The sequence below is a fragment of the Cyanistes caeruleus genome, chromosome Z (genome assembly GCF_971803275.1).
Source record: "Cyanistes caeruleus chromosome Z, bCyaCae1.hap1.1, whole genome shotgun sequence".
NCBI lineage: Eukaryota > Metazoa > Chordata > Aves > Passeriformes > Paridae > Cyanistes > Cyanistes caeruleus.
This window is the reverse complement of record NC_141732.1, coordinates 8,176,582-8,199,376: the sequence shown is the minus strand read 5'-3', so window position 1 is coordinate 8,199,376 and position 22,795 is coordinate 8,176,582. Positions and strand designations below refer to the sequence as shown.

At 39.1% G+C, this 22,795-nt stretch overlaps 1 protein-coding gene across 2 annotated transcripts in view; it reads right to left on the bottom strand.

The window, feature by feature from the left end:
* The window catches only part of MCC (MCC regulator of Wnt signaling pathway), a 186,802-nt gene that overhangs the window by 124,013 nt on the left and 39,994 nt on the right, over positions 1–22,795 (bottom strand). The window contains exon 1 of one of the 2 annotated variants that reach the window (XM_023944975.2): positions 14,713–15,411. The exons of the other annotated variant lie outside the window; for it this stretch is intronic. Coding sequence (XP_023800743.1) covers positions 14,713–14,769 — 57 coding nt within the window. The 5' untranslated portion in view covers positions 14,770–15,411. Of the gene's footprint in view, positions 1–14,712; positions 15,412–22,795 lie in introns of those variants that run through there. 2 annotated transcript variants of the gene reach the window in all.

The window sequence follows — 22,795 nt, the reverse complement described above, 5'->3', positions numbered from 1 at the left end:
TTCCATGAGGGCTCTCAGGGAAAAGGTAAAGGTACCCTTATAAGGTCTATTATTACTTATGGTCAGTAGTCATTAAACCTAAACCCTGAGGAGACAGCTATTTGCAAAACAGCAATGTGACACACAGGAATTTCAGTAAAACTCAGCCTGGCCATCATAACCTTTGAATTCTCTAGGAAAACCATTCTCACAGTGCAAATTTTTCAAGGAAGCTTGACTTTGTACAAAGCATTAAACAACAAAAAAGTATAACTACTAAGGTGAAAAACTCAAACCGTAATTTCTCCATAAATCTTACTTTCATTATTAGGCTTTTAAGTACTATGTAATCTTCAGGAACTCTAATGGGTACTAACTCTAATGGTACAGTAGGAATGGGTTTTGTGTCAAAATGGTCTGGCTGGACCAGCACCACCTGGGATCAGCTTCTTCTTGCCCCTGCCAGCCTTAAGTGCTGTTGCTCATTGTGTTTTGTTACTGTACTGGTTTAATTGCAACAGTTCATTTGCTGCAACATCACGCTAATTAATTACAGGGCAGAAGCCTGCCTTTGTGCCAAGGGAACCAAGCCCTTTCTTCAAGCACTTGCAGCCTCACACACCCAGCCCTGCCAGAAGAGGGATTCCTTCTTCCTTGACTGAAGAGTATAAGTAAGAGCTCTGGAGGACCCTGCGCAGTCTCACAGTGCAACATAAATAAAAGGACAGAGACAGGGAAGAGGTAGTCTGGCACATGCAAAAGGCAAAGAGATCAAGGGCAGCAACAATAAATTAACAACTGCAAGAGGGCAGAAAGAAAAGGCTAATGAAAACTGAGAACACACAGTGCATTTAGTGAAGCTCTAAGGACAGAAGATAATGAGCTGCAGGCACAGAAAACAAAGAAGCAGAAAAGCATACTCAGAGGCAAACTATAAAACTCAATAAGCACCCACTGACTGAGCTTCCAGGGTTTAAATACACTATTATAAGCAGGAGAAAAAGGATGCTAACTATTTATCTTAAAATGTATAAACTGAAAGACCCCATGGTCTAATAATCATCTGTGTCATGGTCATCTTTTTCAAAAACCTATTTTCTCAAAGTTACTAGACCACATCACCTCTTCAAGCAATGCCACAAAATACACATTAAAGCTACAACACTGTCATTCTTTAAAAAAGTAAAACTGTACCAATTCAGCCTAGCAGTAAAATCTTCTAAAAATCTTTGTTTTGCTAAAAAACTGTTTTAAGTGTAATTTCATAACCATGCTCCAGCAAGATACATTCCTCTGTTCAACACCAAGCCAAGCAACTGCAACTGAAATACTAGTTTGGTTAATAAAATTTTTGATAAATCATGGTAACATAATGAAATTAATAAATTGAAATATAAGTTCTTATACATTACAATGACAGAATTGCATCAATAATGCTGTGCAGCTTATTTCAGCTTCTTAAATGAAATGCACTATAAAGGACAAAGCATCACTGTCATGGCAATGGTACTGCATACTACTGACATTTCTAATCTAACACAAAGCTTACTCTATCAGTTGTTCTATTTACATTTGCTGTACAAAAGACAGGGTTGTACACTTAGTTTAAATAAATAATAATCACTAAATCTTGGCAGCATGGTCCTTTAACCATTCCAGGATAAGTCAGATAGATTATTTAAGGCTACCAACTGTTCACAATTCCCATTCAGACAAATAAATAATGCAGCTTTGGACACAGCCCAGTTTGATGGGGAAAAAAATCTAGAAAACACCAAAAAAACTGAACTATCACTGGACTGTGAATTACTTCATTGACTTCAAAAGACCACATAAATCCATCATTTTCATTTCTCAGTAAAATCTCTGGTGCTAGATTTAAAAATATGAATGCTAATTCAGTTGTCAGAATAATGCCCTGAAACTCTTTGAAGCCATGAATCAGCAATGGCAAAAGTTCACAAGAAACTCATGTAACTTCTTGTCGTAAGTTTGAGGTGTATTTCCTCTTGACATCTTTCTATTTCTCCCTCCCTCTTTCCCAATCAGTGCTGATTCCTGTCCTCAGGAATCTTCCATCCTGTGATGTGTGGAGACTCCAGAGCCAAGGTCAGTAACGGTGCAGAAGGAGGTCTCTAATGTGTGCAGTTAAAGCATAAAAAGAAGGTCTTCCCCATATAAGAACAGAAGGAAAAAATATTTTCCCATAGTTCCTTGCACCACCAAGTCACTACCCCAGTTATATGTACCCAGTGGGCCTCTGGGCTGTCCCTCTCCTTTTTACCTTATGTCCCTTCCCCTAGAAAGTTCTCCCTTCCCTGTTTCCCCATTGGCCCCAGTTTGCTGCAATCCTCCACCCCTGTTATCCCATTGGCTCTCCCTCTCCCTGACCCTGTCCATGTACCACTTTACCCTGTTCCTATTGGATCCTGACCCCTGGATCCACCCCCTCAAACCCATATATATCCCTGGACCCACCAGTGTTCCTTGTCTTTGTTCCTGGGCCCCTTCAGTGTGTGGCTGCAATAAACCCTGCTGGAACTCCATACTAAGACCCTTCCTGGCTCTCCACCATTGATCATCGTCCCTGGCATGTTTGTGAGTGTGAGTGTGATTGCAGCCTGCCCAGACACCTTCCTCCCTGGGGGTGCTTTTGGGAAGGTAGCATCACCTGACCATCGCACCTGATACTACAGTGATGCGCTTCCATCCTAATTGTGCCCAGCGCCAAATAGTGTTCAAACGACCATGACAGAAGAGTGGTGCTAAGAAACAGTCCTTTCATTGACAAGGAAATCACTAGTTTTAATCTTTGTTTTGATCCATTGGGAGCTGTTTATGCATTGTAAATGAGCCAGACTGTGTATGGATTTTAATCACTGTAGAATTTCCTGCTTCTCAGAAATGGTGTATCTGTGACAGTAACACACAGATAAACCAGATAAATCTGTTATCTTCAGGGAATTGGTATAATGCAGTACTGAACATCCAAGACATCCATATCCACATCAGGAATTATTCATACTCTTTTTAGATTGAATTTACTATGAATGTGTCTTTGAAATCTAAGTTTAACTTCAAAGCTAATTTAAGTGAACAAACTGAGCTAGATTCTGGATTAACAGAAAATTCATTATCACAAGAAACTCCCACACTGCTGTATTTAAAAAACAAAATCTAAATTTAAACTTTCCTACTGTGATTTATTTCTGTAGTATTGCTTTTTCAGGTCCTTATGAAGGCAGCATTATACGAGACAGAACATACATAATGTCAACATCTGGTAAGAACTAAAACTGAAAAATTCTTCCTTTGTTCTCTTGGAAGGAAAACATCTTCCATGAAAAGCTACTGTAATTTGCTCTAAAAATTAGTAGCAAAGGCACAAAGACAGTGGAAAGGTTTTCCCCTTCTATTTTTTCCTTTTTTTATCACTATAGGTCAGCCTTTGTAGCACTTTGCCTATTTTTTTAAATCAGAACAATAAAAACATCTACTAAATTCTAATCACACCATTCAACAGAATGAAATTAAATGTTTAAATAAACTGACAATTAATGAAGCTCACTAACTCCTTTTACGGAATTATTCATGGTAGGACGCTACCCTCTCTTGCTGCTCCAAGACAGAGAAGTTTCTGACAGAATTAATTAAAAAAATGTTCTGTAAGTGAGTATTTTGTTTATTCACAGAAAGTTCCCTTGGTGTTTCTAATTTTTTTTTAAAATTACTATTCCAATATAAACCATGCTTCTATCATTTTCAAAGGCACAACAGCTCATGCACTTAAATAATTACTATCTGACCACTCTCATAACTGCAAGATACTGGAGTTTACGATCCAGAGAGGAGAGAGGTGGTCAAAAATCAAGATCACAGGGGGTAGATTTCACTCAGACCTCTCCTTGGAAAAGTCCCATGGGATAAGGTTCTGAAGGGAAAGGGGTCTATGGGAGCTGGTGGACATCAAACTGAATGTGAGCTAGCAACATGCTCTTGCTGCAAAGAATATGGATGGATTCTGGGCTGGATTAGGCAAAGTACTGATAGCAGATCTAGAGATGTGAACCTTCTGTTGTTGAACACTGGTGAGGCCACAGGTGGAGTGCTAGGTCCAGTTCTGGGCTCCCCAGTACAAAACAGACATGGACAAACTGTGGAGAGTCCAGCAAAGGGACATCAAGATGATAGATGGACTCCAGCACCGCTCCCATGGGGTAAGGCTGTGAAAGTTGAGACTGTTCATCCTGGAGAAGAGAAGGCTCAGGGGATCTCACCAAAGTACACAAACACCTGCAGGGAAGGTGCAAGGAGGATGGATCCAGGCTCTTTCCAAGGGTGCTCAGTGACAGCACCAGAGGCAATGGGCACACTCTGAAACACAGAAGATTCCCTCAACATCAGGAAACTCCTTTGGTCTGTGAGGGTGACTAAGCGCTGGTTACTCAGGGAGGTGGTAGAGTCTCCATCCTTGGAGATACCCAAAAGCTTTTCACAGTCTTGGCCACTCGGCTCTAGTTGACCCCACCTGAGCAGGGGCTTAGACCAGGTGATCACCAGAGGTCCCTATCAGTCTCAACCATTCTGTGGTTCTATAATGAGAAATGACATTTCAATACTGAAGAATATGATTATGTAATATTTTGAATGAGTTGACACTTGTAACTCATTGGCATCGATCATTACATTTAAAGGTATTTAAGTAGGCTATAAAAAGAGATTCAGCCTAACACACAATAAAGAAATATAGCAAGTTAAAGAAATTCTCACAGGAAAGGAGAAAACCTACCTTCATGAAAAGCAATTAGCACATTTATTTCCATTCCAGAAGGGGTAGGTATTGAAATTCAACCACATGGAGTTTCACAAAGAAAGATAATTATGGGTATTCATAGGATGTGAGACAGAATCTGTAAGTTTTAAAAAGCATGGAAAAAAAAGTTCTGTGTTTTGAAGATCTCTCTCACCAAGTAACTAAATTAATACAGGTCTCCATGCAATTATGACTTGACAGTTATGAATCAATACATTTTTTTCCCTTCCTTTCCTCCACAGGGAAGATACCCATTAGTGGAAGAGGATAAATAAAGAGATTCTGTCCATTCTTTAATCCAGCATCTCATAAGACAGAAGGAAAGTGTAATTGGAAATACTGTTAACAATTTTCTTCTTCACATATAGCACACACCTATCTTCAGAAAAAAAATTTCTCTCAAAGATTTACTTTACTTACATATTTCACTGAAATTAACTACATTCTTGTTTAGCATGGGTCAGACCTTCCACCAAATGAGTTATACCTGGCAGATCATTGACCTGTGCTATACCAAGCATCAAGAGAAAATCATGTCTTCCTACAGGAGTGAGATCACAACATACAAAAAGAACAAACCAGCTGACGAACAGGTAAACTACCATGAGTTTAAATACAAAGATCCAAGCACACAGGCAAATCAGTTTAAATTTAAAAAATAAAAAGAAACACCTAAGTCAGTAAATTAGACAAGAGCAGCATCAGCAGCTTGAAAAAAAACTATGCTGCAAAAAAAAAAAAAAAAAAAAAAAAGGAAAGAAAGAAAAGAAAAAAGAGATTAAGGTATGGAAAAATTAACTTATCTCACAAAGATTAAACATTTTATATGCAATGTAAAAAGAAAAAAAGTCAAATGTAAAACAGCAATTCTAAACCATTCTACACCATTCTAAAGGGGGTACCTGGTCTTTTCTGCAGATGACAATATGCACTTTGGTTTCTGTACATGGCTGCAAAACACATCTGAAGCACATGAATCCAGGCAAAGAAAGGAAGATTCACTGACCTGCCATTTGAGGAGTGGCAGTACCAGTCCCAAGTACAGTTAAGAGGCTCTACTACCTCCCACCTGGCAACAGCTTAATAGTAAACAATCTGTACAATTTAGATAGGATGCAAAGTTCAAAATATTATCAAACTAGAGGCATTCAGTCCCCTGAAGGATAGGAAGCAAACCAACACAGTTTGGGGTAGGATTATCACAGCCTCTAGGAGACGAAGGCCAGATAACATAATGTCTTTGCAAGCAAATGATGCTTTTGGGTTTACAGTCTGCAAAGGGAAGACTGTTCAAGATAGGCATTTGTGCTGCTTTGTGGGAACACCAGTTTCAACCAAACCTCAGTGGACACAGTTCAGATGGACACTGAGTTGTCACTGGAATAGTTCTGGAGTTACCATATAGCATACTTACGATCTTGTATGTCTCTATCATCACAACCGTGAGTCACAGTTCTGTGTTGACAATTATAATTCCATCATTGCAACCAAACAATTTACTTTTTTTTAAAAAACATTTCAAGAAGTTGCTCTGGCAGATCAGAAACCAGAGGTGCTGTTGTGAACCTATCAAATATTGAAATATCCCCACATTTTAAAATGTTTAAATGGCCTGTTTTAAAAACATTACCTCATTTCAGTTATCAGCAGATGGCCATAATCCTGATGTAAATTTCTGTTTTGGGATGTATTACATTTTAGTGATATCCCAATAATCTGCAATAAAATCCAGCAACCACCTTCTGAAGCATTTCAAAAATTCTGCAAATGTTACTGAGGGTAATTTATAAAACTTAGCATGCAACCAATTATATTACAAACAACTGTAAGGGGTGTATCTAAGCATACTGAAAAATTACTTTCTGAATTTCTTTACTTTCTGAGTAAAGAGGAGGACTGAAAAGATTTCTGTCAGTATTTTAATTTTAATGACAAATTTTCATACATAATTACAACAGAGTGAGAACATATAAGCCAATTTCCAGAGTCTTAACAAATATTTCTCTTCATTAGAGATAGTTAAAATCTAAATCTACAGAAAATATACATCATTCACACAGACAGTTAATTTATATGGGAAATCCTGACATGGGACTGCCTAAAGCAGGTTGCCACCATTGTCAAAAAACTTACCAGCCTCAAATACCGACACCAAACCTCCTTCCCTCAGAATCTTTGAACTCGGAGACCACCAAAGAGTACATAAATTGGTATATTATTACTACATGGAAAAGTCAAATTAAGCCTTTCCATGCTACTTGAGAAGCAGAAATTCTCATCACAAGTAAAACCTGCACCTAGAAGTATCATGCAATGTCATGAAGACAGTAAAACCTAAACATAAGGAAAACACCTTGAAGTGACAAGAGCACATTTGCTTTTCCATCATACATAAACTACTCAGAGCCCCAGAGGAGGAATATAGTGACATCCCACTGTAGGTGACCAAATCTATAAAGCATCCTCTCTTCAGGCCCTCTCTTCCCACATACACAGCACAGAACCTTCTGCCTTTGCAAACCTTAACCTTGCACAGGACTCTGAGATGGGCTTCTGATCAGGAAACCATTTGTTGAACACAGGAACAAACTCAGCTTAGACCCAGAGACAGAGAGCCCCGAACAAAGGCAGGATGATGGGTTTTATGGGACAGAAACAGGGTGGAGTTTAAAATTTGGGTCTAATAGGGACAGAGCAAGGGAGAAACCCCAGGGGCTCAAACTCAATCAGAACCCCTTGGCTGCCACCCCAGGAGGGGCCAGGGTGGAGCAATTCTTCCTGGGATCACAGGGCCCTGAGGCAGAGGGTGGAATTTACTTCTCTCACTTTAACAATGCTTATTTGAAATGAAATCTTTGCCACCCTAGATGAGGGCACCTCACATTGCAATCTATGGATTCTTCTTTCAGAATCTTTTGTTTATGTGCCCCTTTACAAACTATAAATCCAGAGACTGCAGAGGAATACATAATATCTCTGAAAGGAGAATCTTCTAATTGTTCCCACACAGAGCCATGTTCTGGTCCAAGTCTGATCAAAGGCAAAAACACATTTTACTTTCCCAAGTTAGAAGAGAAGAAGGGGAAAGATTAAAGTCCTTATCTCCATAAAATCTTCCAGGAATGAACTCTGGCTTTTTTATCTGTGTATAAAAACATCAAGTCTCTAAAAGCAATCAGACAATCTAATATATTGTTAGTGGTACTTCACAGCATATATTTGTACTAATAGATTTTTCAGCATATAAGGCATTTTTTCTAACTTTTTTTTTTTTTTTTAAGGAACAAGGAATATTAGAACATCATGCAGGTAAGTTACATAATTTTTGTCTTTTTTTCATTAGGAGGCTGCAGAAGTGCATTATCAGTACTAACAGTGTCTGGGCATTTTGACTAATCTTTTTATAGTGCTTTAATTTAGTAATAGCCAAGCCTGGAACACACTCTGCGCCTGATAAGCGGCTCAAACAAATCCAGTAAAAAACATTTTCTTTGAAGTCACTATGTTTTTAACACTGGAAATACCATGCACACTGTAAATTACATACATTGATCATGCCATAGCACCTTCAGCTTGACTATGGACCAGTCTAAAGGTTGCATTCAGATTGATAGTCACTGTCCAGGAGCATGCCCATTAAAAATTACCACTGAATAATTTTCTTTAAATTATTATAGATACACCAGTGTAACAGAGACACACAGGAACTCTTTAAAATCTGTGATTATGTTTCACATCTAATGTCTCCACACTATTCATGACAACAGCATGGGAAAATGTCATGTTTGCAAGGTTAACCAGGGCTCCAGAAAGCCCATGTGAACTGGGAAAGAGGAGAGAGTTCACCCAGAGATTTGCAAACTTTACCTCAGCATCTCTGAAGCACTAAAACTGAGAACACTCTTGTAAAGCTACAGGTGTTTCTACGTCCAGATGGAAATTTTACTCACCTCTCCACTAGAAACCATGTAAGAAAGTTTCTTCTTAAGGTACTTGGATTTAAGCATACTGGGTTTGTGATGCTCACTTTTCTAAGAGTTTAGCAGGTCACACTGTTCACCTTTTTTGCTTGCCTACTGCTAGGGAAAAAATCAGTTATGCAACTTTATCAAGGTTAAAATAATTTTAAAATATGCCATGTTTGCTGTTTGATAACCACATTCTACTCTGTTCTATTGTAAGGCTGCAGTATTTTAAAGGATTAATAATTTATCACATTTCCCCAAACAACCTCTGACTGGGGAAAATACACCACCTCTGTTGACACCCTTCTGTGTTACCGCCTGCAGAGTTTAGACACTGACAGCCAAGGCTATATCCAGTAGCAGAGATGGAATTGCAGTAGAAAATGGTGTTTACCTCCAATACCTCATTCACCTCCATTACCTCATGAGAGGTATTGGAAATACCAAGGCACATTTGTTGCATGACCAGAGACCATTTAGGAAGTGGATGAAGTATTAGGGTGATATTTACTCACTGATTTTCTTGGAAGACCACCAATCTCAGGAAGATAAACAAGTGTTTGGGATTTAATCCTACCTTGAAATACATAAAAAACCTCTTTCCCATTCCATCAGTGCTCTTTTCCTACACCTAAGTACAGTGACAGCACAAACTGCTGCTTGTTCTTAAGAAAAATAGGCACACATGGTAAAGTACCTCAGTGTGGGGATGTGTTGCATCGTGTGTTACAAAGTGTCATGACCAGGAAGGGTTAAACCACTGGTGACAGACGTGGGAGATCAGTGAGATGGGTCTCTGTTTATTTAAACTTGGGAATCCATTTATTAGGATGTCACCAACACAGGAGTTAACCCAGCATAACCCAGACACGGAGGATTCTCAACAGAGCCAGGGTGGTGGGTTTTATGGAGTGGAGCCAGGGTGGAGTTTAGGGTCTGGGTCTAATAGGGACACAGCATGGGAGAAACCCCAGGGGCACAAATAGGGCCTGCAGCTAGAGGGTTATAGGAGGGGTTAATGGAGCAGAATACAACAAATTGCAACACAAGAAGGGCAGAACACCTTGGGACACCCCACAAGGGATCTGAGGGTGGAGCTACTCCTCTCAGGCTTATAGGGCACATCCCCCAAGGCAGAAGGGGTGGAATCTTCTTCCCAGGACTTAAAGCCATGCCTCTCACTTTAACACTGCCTGCCTAAAATCAAATCCTTGCCTCTTTGGGAGGGGGTACTCCACAGGAATGTTCACTGCTGAACTCTTCCTCTGCCAGGGAGGCTTTTAGTGATGTCCTGCTCCTCTGCTGGTTACACACCCCATCCCACAGTTCCCTCACATTCACTGGACTTGTGTTCACAACTTCAAGCCATGCAGCCCCTCTTATTTCCACAATTCTCCTTCTACAGTGTTCTTCATCAGAGTCCAGTTTATAAGTAAAGCAGCAGTGGAATACAAATTTGAGAAGAAAGTGCAATATTTAGTAGTAAAACTACTAAAAAGTCAGAATTTAAGCCTTCCAGACGTGGTCATTTCTTCACCTGTAAGCTTTTTGGTGAAATCCTTCATACAAACTCATTATTCTGCTTCCTACACAAATATCAGCTTTTAAGTCTATCCTTCCTTGCCTCCCCTAAATTTTAAATACCTTGTTGTTGAAACAAACAAATAAGTTAGTAATTTTTCCAAGACAGACAGCCCACTTGTTTATTCCAGTCAATGTTAAAGGGTTAAAGAATATGAAGCTGTAGCTAATGCTTTCACATATGACATCTGTATCTTAAACACTTGACCTCCACAAATCAAGAAGCAGAAGGTATGAAGTGTACACCTAAAGGAGAATGCTACCTCCTAATTTCGCCATGCAGAAAATAATAAACTATACTTTTTGGATATTATACACCATCAACTCATGCAGTGAGTGCTAGAACACAATAAACAGTAACATTATACAAATCAGCTGCAATGCTGAATGTATTGCTTTACTATAATACCAGCCCTTATACCATTACAAAATCAGGCACAGTCTTACTACCAGCAAATTCACAAGGCTCACTTAATGAAAATTATACCCAAGAACATAGCTTGGCTTTTAATTCAAGGACAAAATTTAACTCCTAAGTATACAATTGAGAAAAATATCACTTAAGCTCAGCACTAAGCATTTCCTTTACATTCTTGCACTAATAATTTTACTGTCCCAGCATTAGGCATGGGCGTAACTGCTGGCCACATTTAGTCCCATAGGAATACCAGGTCAGACCACAGCTCCCTGTGTTTCAGCACACCATCTCCATAGTGAATGGCCAGGGGAGCAGATAAGATCCGTGTTAGTATGTAAGGGATACCTTCTCAGAATGCTAGAGTTTAAAGCCAGATAGTGCCTTTGAATTTGGAAGAAAATACAGATTACATAATCCAGCTCCTTCTAGATGAACATCTCTTTCTGCAGAATAGATCATTTAATAGGTACAAAGCATTTAAATTCTGATACAAAGTTTCATTTTTTAATGATGTAAAAACCAGTCTGTAATTATGGGCACCGCACTTTTAACCTGCACATGTTTTCAGTAAAATTCATTATGCTGGCTTTAAAAAAACGTCTTGTGTTTACAACAAAGGCTTTCAGAATTGTATGAGTAAGAAATTGAATGGATCCAGTGAGAGCTTTCATAATTTGGATATTAGGTTATGCATAAAAATCACATCCTTCCTTGATTCAAGCCTTAAAGGCAATCTCTGCAAATTGTGCTAAGCCTTAATATGGACAGTGAAGGCCCATTTAGAATAGAACTTTTAGAATAGAAGAGCTTTTTTGGCCACTGTTACTTATTTACAAAGGTACCACAGGCTATTGTAGATCCTCACAGACTACACAACAGTGCTGCCTCTCTTACTGTATCTAGTATATACCAAAAAAAAATCCCAAACCCCAAACCACCACATCTAAGATCACCTTGCTATGTAAGAACAAGGTTTCTTCTAACTCTTTAAGCAGGTATGACATGACAAATCTAGCATGCAAACAGCATACTGGATAATTTTTCTTTCCTTGGACTTGAAACTTGAAGGCAATGAAGAGCAGAAGAAATGGGGTAACATGAACTGACACGTTTCAGTAACAAAGCAGCTTGAACAGAGCATGAGTTTTGTGGCAGTCTGAATGACCTACTACAGAAATCAGATATTTTTTTCTTCTGCTTTCTGCATGACCTTTGGATGGGGGCAGGTGAGTAAATAAAGACTACTAAGATCCCTGTTTACCCAGACAAGAGTTTAGGAATGGCAAACATCAACCATACACAAGTTTCTGCAATCACACTACACTGTGTCTTGAACAAGAAACATATTCTTTAATTCTTGCCAAAGAGAGATGTAAATCTCAGGTAGAAAGTTCTAATACAGATGGAATGAATTGCAGTACATTAATTTTCTCTTTTGTCTAATGTATCCAGTCAAGAATGCACTGGTTAGTACCTTCAGGGTTTTGTAGCTTTCCTGTTTAATAACAGTAGTTTCATGCCTAGAGCTCCACGTACTGAGATAAAGAGATCAAGACACCTGCACAAAAACCCAGTGTGCATCACATGAATCATAGTATTTCTTGGTTTGTTACCATGTTTGCTATTCAGATATTTACAGCAGTAGCAGCTCACTGTAAAAACATATGAACTGTCTGTAGAGACAGAGGTGCAGGTGAACGCAAGCTAAGACATCACTCATTTAATCAAATTCCTGTTGTAGCCATTTTTCCATCATTCAAATGAACACAAGGCTACTGTCCATTGATCAAAAATAAACATGTGTATAGAAGAGAGCCAGAAAGGAAGGAGCATGGCACAGCAAAGATGGGAAAAAAACAGCTACATAAACCACAGATAAAAGCTTTACCCAGGGCTTTTTACCTTCAAGTTTAGAAAGTACCAGTCACCAAAAGGGAAAGGTCTAATAGGAGCATAGAAATTACAGAGAGTTGTTTGAGAAATTAACAATTAGGGGTGAGCAGCTACCTACTGCATCTCAGAGTACTTACACATCTTCCTCCCTCTGAGAGGAGGAATACAATGTTTTTGCAGGCCCCCCATGTTTCACTGAAAAGCGCTTTACCCAAGACACAAGTCTGCTGAAGCTGACCCAACCCTTCTTGGTGACTGGCTAAGAGTCACTAGCACAAGCAGCTCAAACTGCAAAGATGAGCAGCAAGCAAATGATGATATGGACCTGGGGAAAGTTACGAGTTGTATGATCTTCTCTTCTATGTCTACAGTCAAAAAGGGGCCTATTTCTAACCCACCTGTAGCATCAGAGTACAAATATGAACTAAAGACTGAAGAAAGCTTGTTGGGGAAAAAAAACCCACCTAAACAATGACAATGTTGCATGGTCACAGACTCCTTTCAATACTGCCCATGTTAAAACATGAGAAAGAAAAGGTATTTCTCAACAACAAAAGTCTTGCTCAGTCAATGCATGAAGGAAACATGAATAAGTAATTTCAAGGTAGCAATATAAGTACTACCTGCTCCAAATACTGACTCAAATATCAATTCCTTGAGACACTCCATAATCTAGGTCATCTTGCAAAGTCTTGAAAATTAAATGTTGAGGGGATAGAAAGCAGTGATCACCGTCAATAAATCCACAGCCAGAAACTGACCAAAAGTAACCCAGGCTTTTACGTTGAATTTATGAACCGCCCTTACGCTGCAATGCCAATACAGAATTTCTAAGCAATACTTTGAAAAAAAGTAACACAGAAATAATGAAATTTAACTCTTTTAACTTAGAGGAGAAATATTTATGACATTTCTTTTGTCAGAACTTCCCAGTCACAAACCTACTGTCTTATTGTATGGCAGGTTACAGCACTTGCCTATCTCTCATATGTTTACTGTGCCTCCCCCTACATTTGTTGTTTCCCTCACTAGCCCACTGTTTATTAAAATGTTATTCCATTTTTATTATTATTCCATTCTATACCTCAGTGTCTCCTTTCTCTATACAATTAATTCCAGGAACTGTCATTTCTCTTATTCTGCCAAGCATATCCTACCTAATACTCCTTAAAAAACCAAACATATAAAGGATATGTCACCGTAAAAGGTGTATCAAAGAAATGGGCAAAAGGAACAGAGAAGCACTTCAGTTAAACTGGGACAAGACAGACTGCAAATTCAATTTCCTACAAAATTACCATAATCAAATGACTGGTATTTCATAGCATAACTAAATTAGCAGCTATCAGCAAAGCCCATAAGCATTACACATCTAAGACACTTCAGTGACAAAGCAGTAACTGACAAAGTATGCCACTTCTAAAATATTTATTAAGAATTTGCATAACCTCTGATATGGCTTTAATTTCAAATTTGTTGAGAACACACACAATCATGTTACACAAAAAACACCCACAACTATAAGAAGTAACAGCTTTACTATGGTTTCCAGTGGAAAAGCAGAAAGTTTCTCTTTACTTGTTTTTTTTAGGCAAGGAAGGAAAGTAACCTAATTCATCTAACCTAAACGAACAGTATCACCTTGGCTAAATGCAAGCAAACACAACTTCTGCCAATGTTGTTTTCTTACCAATAAATATTTGTCATTTGCCGCTCACCCCACCTCCCTCCTAAATTAATCACCATCTGTTTAATCGCAGCTGAGATCTCCATATTTCACCTACTGCAAAGATGAATGTTGGGTATAAACACAGTTCTCGGAGGGAAGGCAATCACTGCTGCAGGGTAACAGGAAAAATGTCTCTACATGGTTGCAATAGTTAGCCTTTCACCACTCATTCTGAGCAAAGCAGCAAAGAAGTTCAGGTCATTTCCTGACTGGCACAGCAAGTTATAGCAAGATACACATTCTATTAATTTTTAATTACATTGCTTGCAGACTGAAAGCCCGAACGGGGAATGTTTCTTTTTAAAGCGTAAAGAAGGGCACTGAAACTGCTTACCTCACTCAGCTCTGCAGGGAAGTCGTTTCCATATTTCATAGCAACTCCAGAATTCATGATTAGACTTCTCAGGGCTTGACGATTTCTGCAGATTTTAATGCTTCAAAGTTTTGTTCAAGTGGTTCAATACTTTCTTCTCCAAAATTTTTCTCTCTTATACATTTTTCTCTAGACAGCCATTTTTACTCCACAATGAGAGTTTAAGTTAATGATGCAAGATCTTCTAAAAGAGCCAAACTGGTTTTGACTTCACAGACAATCCATTGCTGCGAGAGATTTGTTAATAACGTGAAGTGCCTAGAGAATGCAGGGAATGAAGTGCTTACCAGGATCCCAGGGCTGTCTTAGTCCATCTACAAGGCATGCTTCATCTCTGCTGTGTGTTTTATGCTGCTCTTTTCCATAGCTCTGTTAAAGGGCATCTTCCAATGCCATTGAACATATGCAGAAAAATTTGACGAGCTTTACACAAGTTCACAAAGAAATTCAAAGGAGAGTGCTGCTACAGTCCTCAGTATTTGGGGAGGCAGAAAGGAAAAAGAGAAGAAAGCTCCCTTCTCCTAGAGAAACGAATGCTGCACTTCACGCTAAAGTTTCCCCTGCCAGTGAGCCTGGAGTTTAAGTGGTTTATGATCAAACACAGCTGTCTTGCTGCTGGCTAAAGCGTGCATGAAAGGGGCGGTGCCAAAGGGAGAGCGCAAGTGGGAGGATGGGAGGGAGGGAGAGCTACAGAGAGTTCATTTTGGAACTACAGGCATCTCTCCAGCTTTCTGCATACTAATCACTATACAGAAAACTACAGAGCTAAGTAACAGGAAACACTACCTGGATAACAATAAATTGGATTCCTATTTCCCTATTCCTGTGCACAATTAAGTGAAGAAGAATGGGGGTTGAGAGTGAGGTGGGGGTTTGTAATGATTTCAAAAGGTCACAGTAAGCCTGAAAGCATCATTAGAATGCTGCAGATTTTACGTAACACACTGACATTTTACACAGAGTTCAGGAGAGCCTACTGTAAGAAGGGGAGAAAGAAGCATTTGCTTTCAACATTCTGCTGAAAATCGAGGAAAAATCCTTAATAAGCGGGATTTGTGTTCATGTTGTACCCATTACAAGAAATGATGACTCCTTTTCCCCTTTTGTGCAGGTGAAAGCATGTCAAAAGCATGGTGACATGCTTTCACCTAAAACATGGTGACAGCCCCACACACTTTTTGACTGGATTCTGATTTACTTCTCGAGTCAGATGTAGGAAACACGATCCCCTGCAGCTGAAATTTATCTGATCACCTTAATACAATACATTATTGAAGTGCCAGTTCACTACAAGTAGTTAAGATCTAGAACTAAGAAAAGCACACCTATATTCCCCTATGGTACTACAGAATGGTCGCACATCCCGGGTCCTTGTCCTTCCTTCATGCCCAGCACCAGGAATTGCAACACATCTGTAGTTCAGGAATGCCACAATCTCTTTTCAAAATGTTTTACCTTCACCCTTCAAGTCTTCAGTTTGCTTTAGCACAGTCTGTATTTTGTAGTTTCCCTTCCTCTTTTCATGCCCCCCTTGCATTGCCTTTACTCTCCGTTGTTTTCCCCATCGAGTGCATCACCCCGTCTCACCTCCACATTCAGCCTGCCTCTGTGTTCAGTTCTTCAGTGTATATTCCTCCTTATTCATCTGCTTTGTTTCCCACATATGTTTCCAGTTATGGCCCCTGAAATCCCGGCGAAGGGCTGCACTGCTCTCTGCTGGCAGAGGGACGGTGTCTCACGGCACAGGGCGACACTGCACTGTCCCCTCCAGTGGGTAGGGAGCCAGGGCGGGTATTCTGCAGCGTGGGACCAGCATATCCACAGCACTGTGGATTGTACACTGATCTCCTGTGCATTAAGACGTGATTAACAGGGATTTGTACCCAGAAACAAAGGTGCTATATAGTGACTTAGCTCATTTTTCATAGAGAAGTTAAAACTCCACAACTTCCATTCCAAACTTCCTGCAGCTCACACAGTACATTTAAAATCTTTTATCTTTTCAAAGTTATGCCTTTAAAGACAAAGCAGTCTTTTGAATTTTGTATCACTACCCATATTAACTTTATTTTCCCATTTATAATCTGCTCTCATCTTATCTTTGTCCAATTCTATCACATCTATCACAGGTTTACCAGCAGAGGGTTGAGACTCAGTATTAATACTAAGAATAAAGTTCTGAGATTTTCTTTTCTACAGGAAAGGCCATATTAATTATGGTTCAATATGTTGCACTTCTCGTGCTGTATACCTGTAGTGCCAAATACTTCCCTGCTGACTGTGAACAGGCATTCAGAAATTAAAAGTTCTGATTTGTTTTCTTCAAAACTCACCACTGTTTGTCCATTTCTGGCAGACCAGATGGTACTGTATCCCAAGCATAATGGTGCAGGACACTTCAGGATCTGACCTAGATCCACTCTGCATTCTACACCTATGCTACATAGGTGTTTTTCTGCCTTTTTCCTACTCTATGCAGTAACATCATAGAAAGAGACAGAGACTGACTGAAAAACAACATCAGAATTCACAGCTTCAAATGTGCCTAAGAACCTGGGAGATACATGCAGGTACTTTCAGAACAAAGTTTGTTTAAAAATTAAAAATTAATTGTAATTCATGTGCAAGTGAATGAAATGGTTAAAGCAAACTCTGATGAAAAATTATTTTACTTTACCACCAGGTGACTCCCATTGCAACCTCTGCATACTTGCACTGAGTGGTACGGGATTAGACATTTCTCAGTTGGAAAGCTTCAAGTGTTAACCCATAAAAACTGGCAACACTTGTTTCAACATCCTTATAAACTTTTCTGCGGAGGGCTAGCTAAGACTAAACGTAGTAATTCTTTTGAAATAGTTGCTATTATATCACATTTTTAAAACTGGAGCATCAGGAACATATCCTGAACATCTGAAGATGTAGAACTTGTTCCTGTATGAAATGTCATTTTTGCCTAGCATTTCTCTAAGTCCATTAACTAACCAAATGAAAACGTTACATCACGAAATCAAATTCCCAGATAGACCTGCCCAGCTGTCGGCAGGCTGTTTCACCGCTTGCTAACACATGTGAGTGACCCAATACAATAGCAGGGTACTAAGAACTTTGTTTCAGCTAAAGTATATTTTCCCACTGGCTTGTGCCAAAGGCAGGCTTCAAAGCAAACAAAGAAAACCTCAAGTATGCCAACTTTGCATTGCCAGGAAATGAACAGAGCACCTCGTGACCCAGTGAGAAAGGGGCCTGTCTCTTGTTTGGCAGCTGACTGATTATTCTCTCAGTGACTCAGTTCCCTGCCTAGGACAGCAATGCTTCCTTGCCCTCAGCCTTGTTCCTACCTCCTTTTTTAGCCTCTACAGGCAGGGAGGGGGTTGGACTGGGAGTGGAAAGAAGAATCTTTTAACCTGCAGATGTTTCTTAGCCCAAGATGACAGAGTGTCAGTGGATGCCTCGGTGTGGAGGAGGTAACAAGAAGCTGGTAACAAGAAAATGGACAAACCTGACCATCAGAGAGGCTTTCAGAAACAACATCCACCAAACACTTTCTGTCTGAGACAGAGACACTGGCCTGGCCTTCCACTCAATTGCAGGGCACTTCTGATCCATTACTGCCTTATGTACTGCTAAAGCACTCACGATGCACATACCGCTTGTGGTAAGTGCATTTGCACTGACAGATTCTTCCCAAGATAATTTCAGAATTATGCAGCAACAACCATTAGTGTGGCCAGTTTGCTGACTGTTGAACTAATAATCCTATAGCCTCTCTATTACATTTGTTTACTTTCACTCAGCTGTAGAAAAAGAACCACTGATATATATCTGAGATTCACAGAGGATTTCTAGTTTATTGATTGTATCTGAATAAGCATTTAATAAGACCTGCTCTATCACCTGGTGTGAAAGGATTTTTTTGGGACAAGTGACAACTCTATCATCCTTTTCACCTGTATTTATGAAAGTGCCACAAAATATGCAAAACACTAGCACTGTCATTATTTTATAAGATCTCTCCTTCATAATATGTCTTATTAATTACAATAGTCTATTTATTTACAGTTACTGGAGCAGTTGTCACACTTGGCACACATGAATATTCTGTCCTTGTTTCAACAGTTGTAGAGTGAAAACTACAGTATATAAGTAATTATATACTAAATATGTGCATGTCACACATTCTTCAGCATAGTGTGTGCCACTTTCTGAAAAGTAGTTTCACTCTGCATGCAGCATGCAGATCAGCTGATCACAATTCCAGGATGTATGAAATAAGGCCTTCTTGGTTGGTTCTGTTTAATTAGCTCTGTAATTGAAATGCAACTAATTGAAGTCCACTGAGCATTTAGCTCCTGTTCATTTGTTTCAATATCATCCCTACAGTTAGAGCAGCACTCTGCACAATCCAACACACAAATAAATCACACCTGCAAGTACTGCAAATCTACTACAAACAATTTGAGTACAATTTTTTTTCTTCTCATTCTTGCACAAAACACACTGGTATAGTGCCAAAGTGTAAATTTCCATGAAGAAAATAGCACTCAGATTAGCATGAAAGCTAAACTTGGAAGCAGAAATTCAATACAATAGTTGGATAATGTTTCCAGAAAAGTCTTTATTCAATAACACTAATGCACCGTGATTTAAGAGGGAGAGGCTGAAAGGGGGATGGTAGATTCATGATGCAAACTGTTCTCATTAGTGACAGTAAAGGTTCCACCTAGGCTGAGAGAAAAAAATCCAGTGCATTTGAAACAATTGGAAGTAACCTTACACTGAAAAATTAAGCTGTCTCTGAAGAAAACATAAGCAAATTATGGATGCTGAAAGCAGGCAGGGCGAACAGAGCCTGTGTGAAACGAAGTCACACAGGCTTCTCAGTCTGGCCTGAGAAAGCATAAGAAAGAATCTAAACAATCCTTGGTAAAGGACAACAATCTGCAGGTGTTGTTTAGTCAAGGGGTGGTGTTTCACTTATGGTGATGTGTTGCTTTAAGGACCAATGAGAGTTTTACCTCTCAGACCTTCCTGAACATCTGTATAAAAGAAGATTAAGAATAATAAACTTTGCTCTCTTGGACAATGAAACCAAGGGAGTCAGTGTCATACTGCTTTGCCATTCCTAATATAGTGCAATATTTTTCTTTCCTTTAATCAAACATTTTTCTTTCCTTCAATCAAACCATCTCGATTAGTTTGATACAGATAATATGTCTAGAATAATATAATTTCAAAACAGCACTTCAAACAGGTGAGCTACTCTCACCTGTTCACCCTTCCTCAGCTACTCAATCCACTTAAAAAGTCATGTCCTTGACCTGACCAGTCTCCTTGGGGGTTCACATTTGATCCTGCTTTCCATCCTCCAGTATTTCACGCCATGAAACCACTCACCAACCTGTCAAACAAACACTCTCATCTCCTGTCATTTCATCCAAACCTATCACATTCATTTGTATTCCCCCTGACCCCACAGAGGCTCACCATCAGGTCAGAATGGGAAAAGGACTAGGAAGTCAATGTTTGCCTGTTATTTATGTTGGTGACTTGTCTGTGAGGGCAAGGAGACACAACAGCCATTTCTGTGTCACAGACACCTAATTATCAACACTTTATTTTCTCCTTGCTTAAAAACACCAACAAGGCCATTCTGTAAACTACAATTCATGTCATCATACTTTTACTTAGCTTCCCTTCATAGTCCATCATTCCTCCAGTTATTGATCATAAGGAAATTAATTCATTTCACTTCAAGTCCCTACTACCTTGGTAGCCAACTTCTATTTCCTCCTGTTTATCAGTTGTGAACTGAATCTCTTCCTAAAGTTTTCACTTTTATAGAAAGATTTGCCAGGACTCCCCTACTAAGTCTCTCCTATTTTTCCTAATCTCTAATAGTGAGGTTTCCTCCATTCCCTCCCTACTCCTAACCTCTCTTTTGTATTGTATTTTGTCTTTCATGAGTTCTCATTTCCAGCTCCAGTCCCCATTCCACACTTTTGATCGTGCCTCTGTGAATATTCAGCAGCCCTTGAACTATACAATGACATCTGTGTGTAATTATTTTTCCTAACTCCAAGATTTCTCTCCACTCTGACTTTCATTACCACTGGCACACTGAACACTCAACTCCCTAACCTAGAGTGTCCTGAACCATGGATCAATGGTGAGGTGAGTTCCCACGAAGAAAGGGAATGGAACCTGGCTGCTGGATTACATCAGAACTGTGCTTTGACTCATCATCCCCCACCTAGCCAAGCATCCCATTTCACCATGTGTGGACAAGATCTCTATATGTTTAACAGATGGATAGTTTCTGACTACATGTGTATACACACACACACATACACACACACACATATATACACTTATTTCACCCATTTGTCTATGTTCAGTGGGTGACATTTGTATATATCCTGTATATACTTACACAAACAACTGTGCACACATATATACTCTCATACATGTGTGTACACACACCTAGCTGTATCTATCCATCTATTTGCCTACCTACCTATACGTATTTGGGTCCACTGAAATGTTCCACTTATCTTCAGTCTGACGAATTCTGGCAAATGCAAAGCAAGGATCTGACAGATCCCTGCTTGAAGCTCTACAAGACTTGCTGGCATGACCACTTAAATTACAAGAACGTAAACTTCTCTGACCACTTAAAGGTTTGGGGTGCTTTATTTTAGCAGAAATTATAACTAAAATTACTTTAACAATGACATGAGCTGAAATAATATATTGAAGAATCTTAGTGAATCAAACTCCCTTGTTTTCAACCAAATCTATTTTATGATTGTTGTAACTGAATTCCTGCCCTCATCCACGTTCATTAATTTATATATTTTGTGTTTGCATAGTTTAGTAGATGCTTATGAAGACCTACAGGTCACGTCTCAACTCCCTACTGCCCAAATTACCAGTATTTTTTTTTGTTTTTCTAAAGATCTGGTATTTGTAGGTTTTGTTCTCTCTATGAACAGCTAAACATACAATTGAAACTCTGTATTCTAAGCCAGCATATAGACCTGGTCTATAAAATTAATTTTCCCCTTCTAATTGCTTTACCATATACAATTTATATCTCCCCAGTGATATTTTTCCTTTATATCTTCCTACATTCAAGTTTCTCGTCATAATCTTCAAGGCTATCTTAGCTCTGCCTCACTCACATCTACTTCAGCCTTCACATCTGTCAGCTTCATTTTATGTTTTGAGGGACAGTGGACAACACTGCTTCAGCACTTATGATCTCTCTTTCTTGTATGTTTTTATTTGATTCTACATCCCAAGACATTTTTCTCAAGACACTTACACTTAACTTCAGATGATTACAAAACTAAAATCTTCTTTATTTTCAGACCTCATCTGGATAGTCCCTTATTTTGTTAAGAAATTATTTGCTTGCTGTTTCTAGTGTTTACTTTCAGATAAGACTCTATCAACCAACTAAACTAAGTAAAACAAACAACCCCATGTCTCATATAAAAAAAATCTTGTTTGTTCTGCCTTCACAATTCAGAACCCCAACACAAGATAATTCATCATTATGAAAAAACACTTGCCACCCATGTAGGTGCTACAGAGACAAAGACTTTCCTCTCCTTTTCTATAACACATATCAGAAAACCAGTATTTATGTAAAAATTAGATTCATACAATAATATGCACTTACAATCTCTAAAAAATTTCACGGAATAGAAAGATTCAATGTATTTTTCTCCAGTCACGTTCCTAAAATTATCATTTCAAGCAGGTAAATGAATACAAAACTCAGTGCAGGAAATTACAGATGCCTTTCAAGGCATTTGCCTTAAAGGCATGAACCTCACTTAAGTACCTCAGTGGTGTAACCTTATTTCATTATGAACTCTTCTGGGAACAGACAGTGCCCTTCCTGAAAAACAGAGTTTACTTTGGTTGCTTCCTACCAGGAAGAAAGGTGGAGTTTACTAATTCACTGCAACAGAGCTACAGTCATAAGTTGCTTCCCAGATGAGAAGTGATAATGTAGATTTCTAGCCCACAATTG